The following is a 13,828-nucleotide window of genomic DNA, read 5'->3' as shown; positions in this document are numbered from 1 at the left end:
CCCCGCTTAGGATTGTTACATGCAAGAGCAAACCATCCGTCTCTTCCCCTATGAGGATCTGATACAAGAGGATGTATTGTTACTGTAGTGCTCTCCACAATAGAAACCATTGTAACCGCTTCAATCTCTATCTCCATGGAGTGAGTACAGAGATCAGGGTCCATCTCCGCAGCTATTGCGCCATTACCGTAATGTCTTGGTGCATTACAAAGATGACTCTGTTTGTTATACCGGACCCTGGAACCAATTTCTGTATTCCTCTGTATTTCCAATAAGAGAATAGTTATGAGCAGCGACTGGTGACCTGCAACTAATAAAAATCTATTGATTCGCTTTAAGACACGGCTGTCCAAATATCAGACACAAAGTAAATAGCATTTGCTGACTGCGAGAGCAATAAGTCTCTTATTTGCTGCATTTAGAATGTTTCATATTTATGGGATTTGTGCTTTTTCTTTCTTGAGCTAAATATCAGGGTCTGACCTATTCCGTCTGTACACAGAGCTTTGCCGTACGTCGCAGGGTTCTAGAGCCGGGTGCATTGTTCCTATCAGGGTCTGACCTATTCCGTCTGTACACAGAGCTTTTCCGGACGTCGCAGTGTTCTAGAGCTGGGGGCATTGTTCCTATCCGGGTCTGACCTATTCCGTCTGTACACAGAGCTTTGCTGTATGTCGCAGTGTTCTAGAGCCGGGTGCATTGTTCTGATCAGGGTCTGACCTATTCCGTCTGTACACAGAGCTTTTCCGGACGTCGCAGTGTTCTAGAGCTGGAGGCATTGTTCCTATCAGGGTCTGACCTATTCCGTCCGTACACAGAGCTTTGCCGTACGTCGCAGTGTTCTAGAGCCGGGTGCGTTGTTCCTATCAGGGTCTGACCTATTCCGTCTGTACACAGAGCTTTGCCGTACGTCGCAGTGTTCTAGAGCCGGGTGCATTGTTCCTATCAGGGTCTGACCTATTCCGTCCGTACACAGAGCTTTGCCGTACGTCGCAGTGTTCTAGAGTCGGGTACATTGTTCCTATCAGGGTCTGACCTATTCCGTCCGTACACAGAGCTTTGCCGTACGTCGCAGTGTTCTAGAGCCGGGTGCATTGTTCCTATCCGGGTCTGACCTATTCCGTCCGTACACAGAGCTTTGCCGTACGTCGCAGTGTTCTAGAGTCGGGTACATTGTTCCTATCAGGGTCTGACCTATTCCGTCCGTACACAGAGCTTTGCCGTACGTCGCAGTGTTCTAGAGCCGGGTGCATTGTTCCTATCAGGGTCTGACCTATTCCGTCTGTACACAGAGCTTTGCCGGACGTCGCAGTGTTCTAGAGCCGGGGGCATTGTTCCTATCCAGGTCTGACCTATTCCGTCTGTACACAGAGCTTTGCCGTACGTCGCAGTGTTCTAGAGCCGGGTACATTGTTCCTATCAGGGTCTGACCTATTCCGTCCGTACACAGAGCTTTGCCGTACGTCGCAGTGTTCTAGAGCCGGGTGCATTGTTCCTATCAGGGTCTGACCTATTCCGTCTGTACACAGAGCTTTGCCGGACGTCGCAGTGTTCTAGAGCCGGGGGCATTGTTCCTATCCAGGTCTGACCTATTCCGTCTGTACACAGAGCTTTGCCGTACGTCGCAGTGTTCTAGAGCCGGGTACATTGTTCCTATCAGGGTCTGGCCTATTCCGTCTGTACACAGAGCTTTGCCGTACGTCGCAGTGTTCTAGAGCCGGGGCATTGTTCCTATCAGGGTCTGACCTATTCCGTCTGTACACAGAGCTTTGCCGTACGTCGCATTGTTCCTATCAGGGTCTGACCTATTCCGTCTGTACACAGAGCTTTGCCGTACGTCGCAGTGTTCTAGAGCCGGGTACATTGTTCCTATCAGGGTCTGACCTATTCCGTCTGTACACAGAGCTTTGCCGTACGTCGCAGTGTTCTAGAGCCGGGTGCGTTGTTCCTATCAGGGTCTGACCTATTCCGTCTGTACACAGAGCTTTGCCGTACGTCGCATTGTTCCTATCAGGGTCTGACCTATTCCGTCTGTACAGAGAGCTTTGCCGTACGTCGCAGTGTTCTAGAGCAGGGTGCATTGTTCCTATCAGGGTCTGACCTATTCCGTCTGTACACAGAGCTTTGCCGTACGTCGCAGTGTTCTAGAGCCGGGTACATTGTTCCTATCAGGGTCTGACCTATTCCGTCTGTACACAGAGCTTTGCCGTACGTTGCAGTGTTCTAGAGCCGGGGGCATTGTTCCTATCAGGGTCTGACCTATTCCGTCTGTACACAGAGCTTTGCCGTACGTCGCATTGTTCCTATCAGGGTCTGACCTATTCCGTCTGTACACAGAGCTTTGCCGTACGTCGCAGTGTTCTAGAGCCGGGTACATTGTTCCTATCAGGGTCTGACCTATTCCGTCTGTACACAGAGCTTTGCCGTACGTCGCAGTGTTCTAGAGCCGGGTACATTGTTCCTATCAGGGTCTGACCTATTCCGTCTGTACACAGAGCTTTGGCGTACGTCGCAGTGTTCTAGAGCCGGTGGCATTGTTCATATCCTCTGTTATTACACGCACACGTCAGCGAGTCTCCGGATGCAGTGGATGAGGATCTGGGGCTGGCGAGCACAGTGTTTGGCCGGGTATAGGTGATTGGGTCCAACCAATTTAAGTTGACCAGAGAAGGTCGACGTGGCTAAGGTCTTCAGGGTTGGAAGGTTGACAAAAGCATCAGGTCAACAATAGGAAGGTCGACATGCAGTTCTCACAATTTTTTTGTCCTGAATGTCGACATGGACACCGTCTAAGCATAACATGGCCCCTCCGATGCTTTCGGGCACAGTGTCTTTCTGCACTCAACGCACTATTATATTCTGCCACCACGCCGTAGTGGATGGTAGGTCATGAAATACCGCATTTCGGCCTAAAATTTTTTTGAAAAACTTATGTCAACCTTTTTGACTGTCGACCTTCTCATTGTTGACCTAATGCTTGTGTCGGCCTTCTGACCCTGTCGACCAATTTCAGGTGTAGCTCTAAGGCCTGTCGACCTAATGACCGTATCCCGTTTGGCAGCATTTCATTTCCAGAGCTGTTCCCAGATAAAGCATCAACCAGCTTTGTGTGTCTTTAGATCAGGGATGGGGAACCTTCGGCCCTCCAGCTGTTGTTGAACTCAAAATCCCAGCATTCCCTGCAACCATTTTAGCATGGTCGATAAACTGTAGCAAGGCATGCTGGGTGTGCGGCTCAACAGCAGAAAGGCTGAAGGTTCCCCATCCCTAATTTAGACCAATCGCTTGGGCCACAACCAGGAAGTTTCGCACCCTCTGGAAGGTCAGCTCTAGTCCATGGACCAGGATGGTCATGATGAGCTGATCGGTAGTTGACTGGTTTTCCTTGCTACCTCCCAGCTATTTGTCACGGCATTAAAGCCAACCAGAGATATATATGTGTGTAGAGTTTGTACATACTCTCAGCAATGCGATTTGCACGCACAATCCAAAAACTTACTAGTAGGATAATTGGCGCCTATCAAACAATGACTGTAGAGTGGTGTGGGGGTAGGTAGGTGCTTCTTGTATCCCCTTCCCGCCAATGACTTTGGGTCTCTCTCTCTCTCTCTCTCTCTCTCTCTCTCTCTCTCTCTCTCTCTCTCTCTCTCTCTCTCTCTCTCTCTCTCTCTCTCTCTCTCTCTCTCTCTCTCTCTCTCTCTCTCTCTCTCTCTCTCTCTCTGTATACACTTGGCGATATATCTGTAACGATATGTGCGATAACGACACATCACTGAACATGCTCAATATTATTAACGATACATGCTCCCAGACATTGTTAGTCCCCCTCCCCTTCCCACCCTGTCGTTGGTTTGTACGGGCAGCTCAATCTGCCAATGGGCCTAATTCAGACCTGAACGCAACGCACACTTCTTTTTAGCAAATAGACCAAACCATGCTGTACTGCAGATGGGGCAGATGTAACAGGTGCAGAGAGAAAATAACTTGCCCAAATATAACTCTCTCTGCACCTGTTACATCTGCCCCACCTCCAGTGCAGCATGGATTTTGAACCCCCCCCCCTCCCCCAAACACACCCATATGCATCCCTCTTTCTCATCTCTTTCCCCACCCTCTGTCTGTCTCTCTCCATTTCGTATTTGTGCCCCTCGTCAGGCCAATTAGGCTTGTTGATAAGTTTGCATAAGTCTGATCCATTCCTGGATCTTTGACCGGAACCTGTCCTGGAAAAGCTCTTTTCTCCCGCAGGCATACACAATCATTGTGATGGTAAACCTCTGATTTATGTCCCCTCTGCTATTAATGACAGCAGCCAGTAACCTTCAGTTTGATTGTATTCAAAAGCTTTTCAAATGTCCCTTGTATAGAAGTGCATTAGGCAGGGAACTAAAGATGACAAAGGATGTAAATCAATCTCTCCTGTAAATGAGACCGATACATGTGAGACTTGTATAAGAGAACCGCTGGGTCCACGCAGTGCGGCTACCAGCTTCACAATGTCGACATTTCCATTTGCCTTAAGACACAGGTTCTCAAACTCTGTCCTCAGGACCCCACACTGCATGTTTTACAGGTCTCCTCACAGAATCCAATGAAATAGCTCCACCTGTGTCAGTCCGTAATGAGTGCACCTGTCAGGTGACCTGGAAAAGGTGAACTGTGTGGGGTCCTGAGGACCGTTGCCTTAGGGTTACCGCTAGTGATAAAAAGTAAAGATATCGAAATCTCAACAATGTCCTGATTGTTGGCATTTTGAATGTGTATATCATTTCTTCACCCAATAAACCACCTGACGGGATGCATTTATAGTCCTGGGAGTCGGGATGCCGGTAGCCGTTAGAACACCTTCACCGGAACTTTGAAATGGATCAGGGTGCCAACACATTCATTCTGACAGCCGGCATCCCGAATGGAAGTATACCTGGGCGGGTGTTTGGGTCAGGCCGGGGAAAGGGGGGTTGTAAGGTTTAGACATTTATAAGGAGGGGTTATGGTTAGGCTGCAGGGTACAGGGGTTAGAGTTAGGCACTAGTGGGAAGGGTTTGGGGGATAGGGTTAAGTCATGTACGGAGCCCCTGTTGGGATTCTCCATATCGGAATGTTAAGGTTGGCCTATTCACTACTATGCATTGCTATACACATAGTATATACTAACATCACCCATACTTCACCAAGCTAACTAATTACCTTTGTACCACTATCCTTGAAATCTTAGATTAATGGGCAGCTCCCAAACCACCAAGTACTCTGGTTAGTGCCGGGTATTTTCAGGGGTATAGCTGCAATTATACTATGAAAAATAAGCCCCTTACCCTGTGTATGGTGGCACCTCGCCTAAGCACACACCCACCCACCCCATACCCCGCCTTCTCCAAAATATTACCCTTTAATTCTGACGACACGTTATAGTGCGTGGGCTGACACAACAGGACCTGTCATCTCAGGAGAGCGGGAGAGGAACCAGATTGCTGTTATCGTATTCTCAAGCAATGTCCCAAATGTTCGGAACACGTAGGTTACTAACCCAACATTCACAGAAACGCAACCCAATGATTTCACTAATAACTAGTGACGTCACTGAGACCGGAGTCACACGGTGATGTCACTGGTTCCTAGTGATGTAACACACTCGTGGATAATGGCCAGTAGCTGCCTCTGCTAAGTAGGTGGCTGGCGTTCAGGGCTGTTATTTAGCACTTGCTTGGCATAGTAATGCAGGGAAATAGCCGGGGGGTTGTTGCTTTATAACCGTATTTGCTTTTGCATTGTAAACTGAACAAATAAATGTGAAAGATTATTACTAATAAAAATTATAATACAAAAAATATATATTTTTCCTTTTCCAGCTATTACTGCAATGTCTGTGACTGTGTGGTGAAAGATTCCATCAACTTCTTGGACCATATCAATGGCAAAAAACGTAAGTAAATAAAATAACCCAATTTATTTGACTGGTTTTCCATTCACATGCAAATTACTCGCTGCCTTTCACATGCTTGTAATATTTATATTACCTTCTGTGGCCGTAGTACCTTACTTAGGTTTTATCTATAGATTGTAAGCTTGTGAGCAGGGCCCTTCTACCTTTTGACTATCTGTAAATACCCTGTTTGTTGTATCACTGTCTCCTTTTGTAAAGCGCAACGGAATATGCTGCGCTATAAAAGACACTGTTAATAAATAAATGTTCTGTGCCCTGTAGGTAACAGCACTACTTACTGGCAGGGGATGCAGTTTAAATCCCAGTGGTCGGGATCCCGGTGTTCAGAATCCCGACCGCCGAAATCCCGACAGTTTCTCCCTCAGTGGGTGTCCACGACACCCCTGGAGGGAGAATAAATTAGCGTGCCGAGCGTAGCGAGGCACAGGGCCCGCTGCGTGGCGAGCGCAGCGAGCCCGCAAGGGGGGGCGATCCACGTCGTCCCCCCCCCCCCCTGTCGGGATTTCGGCGGTCGGGATCCCGGCTGCCGGGATTTAAACTGCATCCCCTGCCAGTAAGTAGGGCTGTTACCTACAGGGCACAGAACATTTATTTATTAACAGTTTCTTATATAGCGCAGCATATTCCGTTGCACTTTACAAACTTTTTGAAGGCCGGGATCACGACCGCTGGGATTTCAAACTGAATCCACTGGCAGGCTTACAATGATTTTATCATGTGTGCCCTGCAGGTGGCAGCACTGCTTACTGGCAGGCCTACAATGATTTTATCATCTGTGCCCTGCAGGTGGCAGCACTGCTTACTTTGTTTGCAACTAGTAAGCCCACTCAAAGCAAAAGCTTCGAAAGCTTGTCTGCTTCATTCTGTGTTTGTGCATGTGTGAGACATATGTTGTTTCACTCTCTGCCAGCAGATGGCAGTATTTTGGAGATTCACGGACACTTGACATGTGTATATGATCCTTAAGGGATGATATTTTATTATATTATATTTACATGCACATAAATATTAATCTTCCATTCGAGCTGTACCTATATTTTTAGGCTTATTTATGTTCAAGCACCCCTCCTCCTCCCCTGTCACCTTTACTATTAGCCGCTAACTGCAGCCCACAGTGCTAGTGTCTAATGCAGGGGGTGGCCAAACGGGTCCTGAAGATGTTTTCCAGGCCACCTGTGGTTCTGTAGAATGTGTCAGTTAGGAATGAATGCAGCACATGTTTGAAAATGTGACCGTTATTAATGACTGCACCTGTGGCCTAGGAAATGTGACAGCTAGTAATGACTACACCTGCTAAGTGGTCTGGGTAATGAGTCGGTCAGTAATGACTTAAATACCTATTCACCAGCTAGGTGGTCTGGGGAACGTGACAGTTAGTAATGACTTCACCTGTGCACCAGCTAGGTGGTCTTGGACATGTGACAGTTAGTAATGATTGCACCTGTGCACCTGCTAGGTGGTCTGGGATATGTGACCGTTAGTAATGATTGCACCTGTGCACCAGTTAGGTGGTCTGGGATATGTGACCGTTAGTAATGATTGCACCTGTGCACCAGTTAGGTGGTCTGGGATATGTGACCGTTAGTAATGTTTGCACCTGTGCACCAGCTAGGTGGTCTGGGAAATGTGACCGTTAGTTATGATTGCACCTGTGCACCAGCTAGGTGGTCTGGGAAATGTGAGTGTAATGACTACACCTGTGCACCAGCTAGGTGGTCTGTGATATGTGACCGTTAGTAATGATTGCACCTGTGCATCAGCTAGGTGGTCTGGGAAATGGGACAGTTAGTAATGATTGCACCTGTGCACCAGCTAGGTGGTCTGGGAAATGTGACTGTTAGTAATGATTGCACCTGTGCACCTGCTAGGTTGTCTGGGAAATGGGACAGTTAGTAATGATTGCACCTGTGCACCAGCTAGGGGGTCTGGGAAATGTGATAGTAATGATTGCATCTGTGCACCAGCTAGGGGGTCTGGGAAATGTGATAGTAATGACTACACCTGTGCACCAGCTAGGTGGTCTGTGATATGTGACCCTTAGTAATGATTGCACCTGTGCACCAGCTAGGTGGTCTGGGAAATGGGACAGTTAGTAATGATTGCACCTGTGCACCAGCTAGGTGGTCTGGGAAATGTGACAGTTAGTAATGATTGCACCTGTGCACCAGCTAGGGGGTCTGGGAAATGTGATAGTAATGATTGCACCTGTGCACCAGCTAGGTGGTCTGGGAAATGGGACAGTTAGTAATGATTGCACCTGTGCACCAGCTAGGTGGTCTGGGAAATGGGACAGTTAGTAATGATTGCACCTGTGCACCAGCTAGGGGGTCTGGGAAATGTGATAGTAATGATTGCATCTGTGCACCAGCTAGGTGGTCTGGGAAATGGGACAGTTAGTAATGATTGCACCTGTGCACCAGTTAGGTGGTCTGGGATATGTGACCGTTAGTAATGATTGCACCTGCTAGGTTGTCTGGGATATGTGAACATTAGTAATGACTACACCTGTGCACCAGCTAGGTGGTCTGGGAAATGTGAGTGTAATGACTGCACCTGTGCACCAGCTAGGTGGTCTGTGATATGTGACCCTTAGTAATGATTGCACCTGTGCACCAGCTAGGTGGTCTGGGAAATGGGACAGTTAGTAATGATTGCACCTGTGCACCAGCTAGGTGGTCTGGGAAATGTGACAGTTAGTAATGATTGCACCTGTGCACCAGCTAGGGGGTCTGGGAAATGTGATAGTAATGATTGCATCTGTGCACCAGCTAGGTGGTCTGGGAAATGGGACAGTTAGTAACGATTGCACCTGTGCACCAGCTAGGTAATCTGGAAAACATTGGATGTTGGTAGCCCGGTCTGGCCACCCCTGGTCTCATGCATTCAGTATCGCTCTCCTATGGAACCCCATTGTGCCTGGACTAGTATTTGGCCAGACCCCGTCTCGTGCAGCGTATTCATTACAGGCTTTGAGCTCTAATTGCGCTGCCGTCTCCTAGCTGTGATAGAACCGCTATGGAAATTAGGCGGGAGCGTCTGCGAAGCTGGATAAGCGTCGTCTTGAATAGCGTCGGCATGACCCCAACCTAAGGGTGTTCAGAAGACGGCGGCGTAAAGTGCACATGTTCCGAGCCGGAGCAGAAAATGAGCGCGGCTCAGAGATCAATGGGTTTTAATCTTCTCTTTCATTCCGTGTTTTCTATGAAAGCCTGGGAAACATTCTATATTTCTCTTCCCCATTCCTTTTCATGTATGCTAAATATAATTATACCATTACCACGTCTGATGCACACCACCCACTGCTACAGCTGAGGAATTATTCTGCCTTTTATTTTATTTTTATAAATATATATATAGAAATGCTAGAATGAAATCTGTAGGCTCTCACAGATTGCAGCCAGCAAGCGTAATAATAATAATGAATCATTTCCATTAACACATGTTGAATTTCGATTACATTATGTGGCTGTGGGTCTGGACGAACTCGCTGCTGAATGCGCGGCTGCTGTAGTCCGCCGGGTCAGTTGTGTATGTGTGATTATTGCAGCCGGATAGTGTGTGTGTGTGTGTGTGTGTGTGTGTGGGGGGGGGGGGGGATTACTGAATCTAGTAAGAACATGCCAATACTCTGAAACGGGATACGTTCGGCATCCGGGCGGTCCCAAAATGCCGATGCCAGAATCACAAATCAATTAAGTTGCCGAACAAGCTGGGGTGGGTTAGGGTCAGGCCGGCGAAGAAGGGGGTTAGGTTTAGGCAATAGTGTGGGGGGGGGGGGGAACTTCGGTTTAGGCGGTGGGAAAGAGAAGGGTAGGATTATATAGGGTATACACCAGAAATATCATGATTTGTGAGCAGTGCCAGATTAAGCCTTCGGTGGGCCCGGGGCACTTTAGACAGGGGGGCCCCCTTGCACTTGTCATTACTGGCCGCAAACTGCATGGGAGAATATTACACTGTAAAAACACAGAGTAAAGGCAGTATAAACTTGGTCAATGTGTAACTGCAGGGGAGATATATATCACATGAAAAGCCTGTGTTTGTCCCTTTACAGTCCCAGCGCTGCCTCTGATTAAAACCCCCCCATGACTAGGCTGCTGCTGTTCTCCATGGGCCTGAGAAGCATGTAATGAGCTCCAACAATCAGAGCTCAGCACAAAAGTCTCAGCCTCTGCCCTCTGGTGCAAAGTGTCGACTCCCAGTAATGTACTGCACACTTGTACAATCAGTGTGCCTTGGCTCTATTAATCATTGTCACATTGACAGATAGGTGAAGCTGCAGCACTTCCCCACTCCCATACACAAAATCTTTAGCTAAAAAAATAAATCAAATACATGCCAACCACAGGGGGCCCCTAGCTAGAGGGGGGGCCCAGGGGTACTGACCCCTTGTGCCCCCATTATAATGCGGCCCTGATTGTGAGACGATCAAATGATGATCGCACAATCTGTTGGAGATCACGATCTGTACCCAGTGGAAGGGGTCGTTTTCAAATCCTCAGGGTTAGGCACTAGCGAGAAGTGTTCAGGTCAGGCTGTGGGGGGTGGGTAAGAGTTAAGCTTCTAAAACTGAAGGTTGCATTTAAGGAGACAATGAGGCTAGACTTGGAGTGGACACACCCACACGGCACAGGCCACTCCCACTCAACACAAGTCACCGCTCCACCCCTTTCCACAATAAGCCTTTGATCGTTTCCACACCCTGCGGCCCTTGATCCAGCCCTGAAAATGAGTCCCGTGTTCTGGCTCCCATTCATTAAGTACAGATCACTCACCGCTTCTGTGCGCAACTTTCCTCCGCTCGTAGCGCCACCTCCTGCCGCTTCCAGTTTACTACATCAATAAGAGCCACAACCGAGGTGCAAGCTGCAGGAGATTACAAAAGAATGTAAATGAGCGGGAAGCTAAATGAGAGATGTACGCAGCCTTCACCTTGCCTTTAACAGAGCCTTTGTAAGTTCTGTGTGTACCAAAAACCTCCCTGCAGCAATGACTCCCCGATGAGTGCTTCTTCCATAGAATTATTCTGCGCAGAAGATTAACCCTTGTAAGTGCAGTGACCGCTGCTCAGAGCGCGTACAAGTCCTTCGCTACGCCCGCGTTTCTGGACTTGGCAGCATTACAGTGATCTTTACCGGTCTTTAAGAACGCACGTCGGACATGAGCACTTATGATCCGCTTTAGAGTGAGCGAGGACCCCCCTGACCGTCCTGCCGGAGTCCTCCGGGTCTAGGCAAAATAATGAGATTTCTACACTGGAAGTGCTGGTTTAACATAAGCGGTCTCATGGGTGGCGTTGGAGACTGGCGGCGGTGCCAGAGTCTTTTTCCATCACAGATTGCTATAGAGAAACAGAAAATGATATGAGAAAAACCAACCAGCATATGGAAATAAGTGTGTAATGTCCTGGGACTCGGCCGATTCCTTTAGGCTACATAGAGGAGGAGCCACATTACAGATCTGGTATTTGCACCGGACATAGGCCCCGTGGTAAAAAAAGATGGTAAATTGGTAAAATACTAAGCGTGGAGTGTTGAAATGCCATGGGGGTGTCACCTGTTCCCTAAGAGCGGGACCAGGTACAGCATTAAACATCACATGGATTGGGATAGCTGCAATATTGTCACATCGATCAATCTATTATACATGTACACGACTGTACGCGCTCTTAAGGAACGGAGCGCGATTCATCTTCGATTAAAAAATTTACGGATGGCAGAAGGTTTTTATTTTTTTATGCTTTACTATCCAAGTACACTATGATTGGGAACGATGGGTTTTCGCAGTCGTTGGCCCCACTTTGTGTGGGACCGTGACAGGACCACAGAAGACCACATAAACTCACAAAGGCGCCCTCCTGTCGTGGTTCCATGTTTGATGCCACTGAGCTCTTCAGAGCAACCTGTTGTGTTTCACAAGTGTTTGCGAATGGAGACTGCGTGGCCAGGTGCCTGATTGTATACACCTGGAGCAATCGGTCTGATTCAAACACCTGAATTCAATCATTAGCAGGTGTGGCCAAAGACCTTTGACCATAGAGTATGTATGTGTGTTTATGTATCTCCTGTATAATAACCCAGATCTGTCACTGTGTGTATAACGCTGGGAGGAGTCAGAGTGACAGTTTGGGGCTGATAGCCTATCCAGGGCTGCCTTTAGGGGGTTGCTATGGGACGCTTGTCCCGGGCCCTTCCCCTGGAGAGAGGGGGAGGGCACGGGTCCCTTGCTGCCGCTGCCCTCCTCACACAAAACACCGCTGCGGCTGGGTCCCCTGCTGCTTATTGCTCCTCCCGTTCAAGTCGGAGCCATGGGTTACTTGCTGCAGCCGAGCTTCTAGCCCCCCGCACACAGAACACAGCCGCATCCCCTGCTGCCCTCTGCCCCCCACCCCAAGTCATAGCCGCTATTCCCCGACACCCTCACACACCCCTCCCGCCCACGCCACACCAGCCTCTACCCCTTCCACAACATGCCCAGACCCCGTCCCTCACCCACGCCAACCCTGCGTACCCCTCCCACACCAGCGGCATCCCCAACCCAACTGCCGCACCCGCCGCAACCAAACATATGGCGCCCCCCGCACCTGCAACTCCACCACCCGCACCAGACCCTTACACACCCACAGCACCACCAGACACCCTACCCCAACTGCGGCAACCCCGCACCTGCCACTCCCCCACCCATGGCAATCCCGCACACGGACCGCAGTACCGCTGCACCCAGCCATGGCGACACCACGCTTGCTCATCCCCCACCCGCACTACCCATGCACAAATAATTTATTTTAATTCGTGAAAGGACTGCGTATTGTTAGTTTTGATATTGTTGCAATATGTGGTGTTCCTTTTTATCATCAGTAGTTTGTGTGATATTGCATTTCCGTGGCCTGCGTGGCACTAATGAGGGTTATTGTGGTTGTCCCTAGCAATGTCCGGCCAGTAGGGGGATGGAGAAGTGACCTCTTACTTTGGACCGTACTGCATGTGTGGCTCTCTATCTCCCAGACGTTAGGTCTTCTGTGCAGTCACGCCGGTGTTCTTTAAGAACGTGCTTGGTCTCTAGTGTCGGCAGACCGTGTGTCAATCATCCCGATGATGCTGAAAGGTTTAGTTCTTTCTGTGGCGTTGCCTTGGGCAACTGATGGTTTATGAGTGTGTATAGTCAGAGTGACTGACGGGAGATGTATGAATAAAGCAGCTCAGTCTTAACTGGTGCCACTTATGTGTTCCGAATACCTCCAATGTGTCTTATATCCCTATTATTTCTGTAGCCTAGGAGCAATGTTCCAGGGAAGAACAGGTGGCTGCCTCTATGCAGAATAGTCTTTCTTCTTTTCTTTGCCTGTATCCACATTTTACAAACACCAATTCACTAAATTACCCGGTGACGATTCGCAGAACACGTTTCGCTGCGACCAGGATAGGGCTTATTATCTTCCACCGTGCCCGGGCATTGTACCCCCAGATCCGGCTGTATTCTATTCAGCTGCGGCCGCACACTTGTGGTACCCAGCTGCTCATATCCTGCAGTGCCAGTACATTGTACCCATCAAAGCTTGGCACGCTTTATCCAACAATGGCAGAACATTTGTGTCAGCAATATTGAGTCACTTGGATGTTTTCCGTTCTCTATACAGAATTAATGTCGGGTATAAGGTATCGGCTCTTGTTGGATATTTTAGTGTACAGAGTGAAGAAATAGGTGTTCTTGTTACACTGTATTCTGGACAATTACTGTTCATTCATTTGTGTCCTCGTTTGCCAAGGAAGGAATATTGCATGAGTCCATCAGCTGGCCCACAGTAGACAGTGCAGCCTAGTTTGCGGACCCTGGTTGGTCATGTGCTCTTTGGCTGTACCTGTGACCAGGGTACCAGTCCGCCTTTTC

The 13,828-nt window shown here is 48.7% G+C and overlaps 1 protein-coding gene across 1 annotated transcript in view; it reads left to right on the top strand.

The window, feature by feature from the left end:
- ZMAT2 (zinc finger matrin-type 2) overlaps positions 1-13,828 on the top strand; it is a 37,510-nt gene that overhangs the window by 16,697 nt on the left and 6,985 nt on the right. The window contains exon 4 of the mRNA XM_083181375.1: positions 5,847-5,920. Within this exon, the coding sequence (XP_083037501.1) occupies positions 5,847-5,920 (74 nt within the window). The remainder of the gene's footprint in view (positions 1-5,846; positions 5,921-13,828) is intronic.

Source organism: Crinia signifera, chromosome 4 (assembly GCF_055691185.1).
Source record: "Crinia signifera chromosome 4, ASM5569118v1, whole genome shotgun sequence".
NCBI lineage: Eukaryota > Metazoa > Chordata > Amphibia > Anura > Myobatrachidae > Crinia > Crinia signifera.
This window is presented reverse-complemented; position numbering and strand designations above follow the sequence as displayed.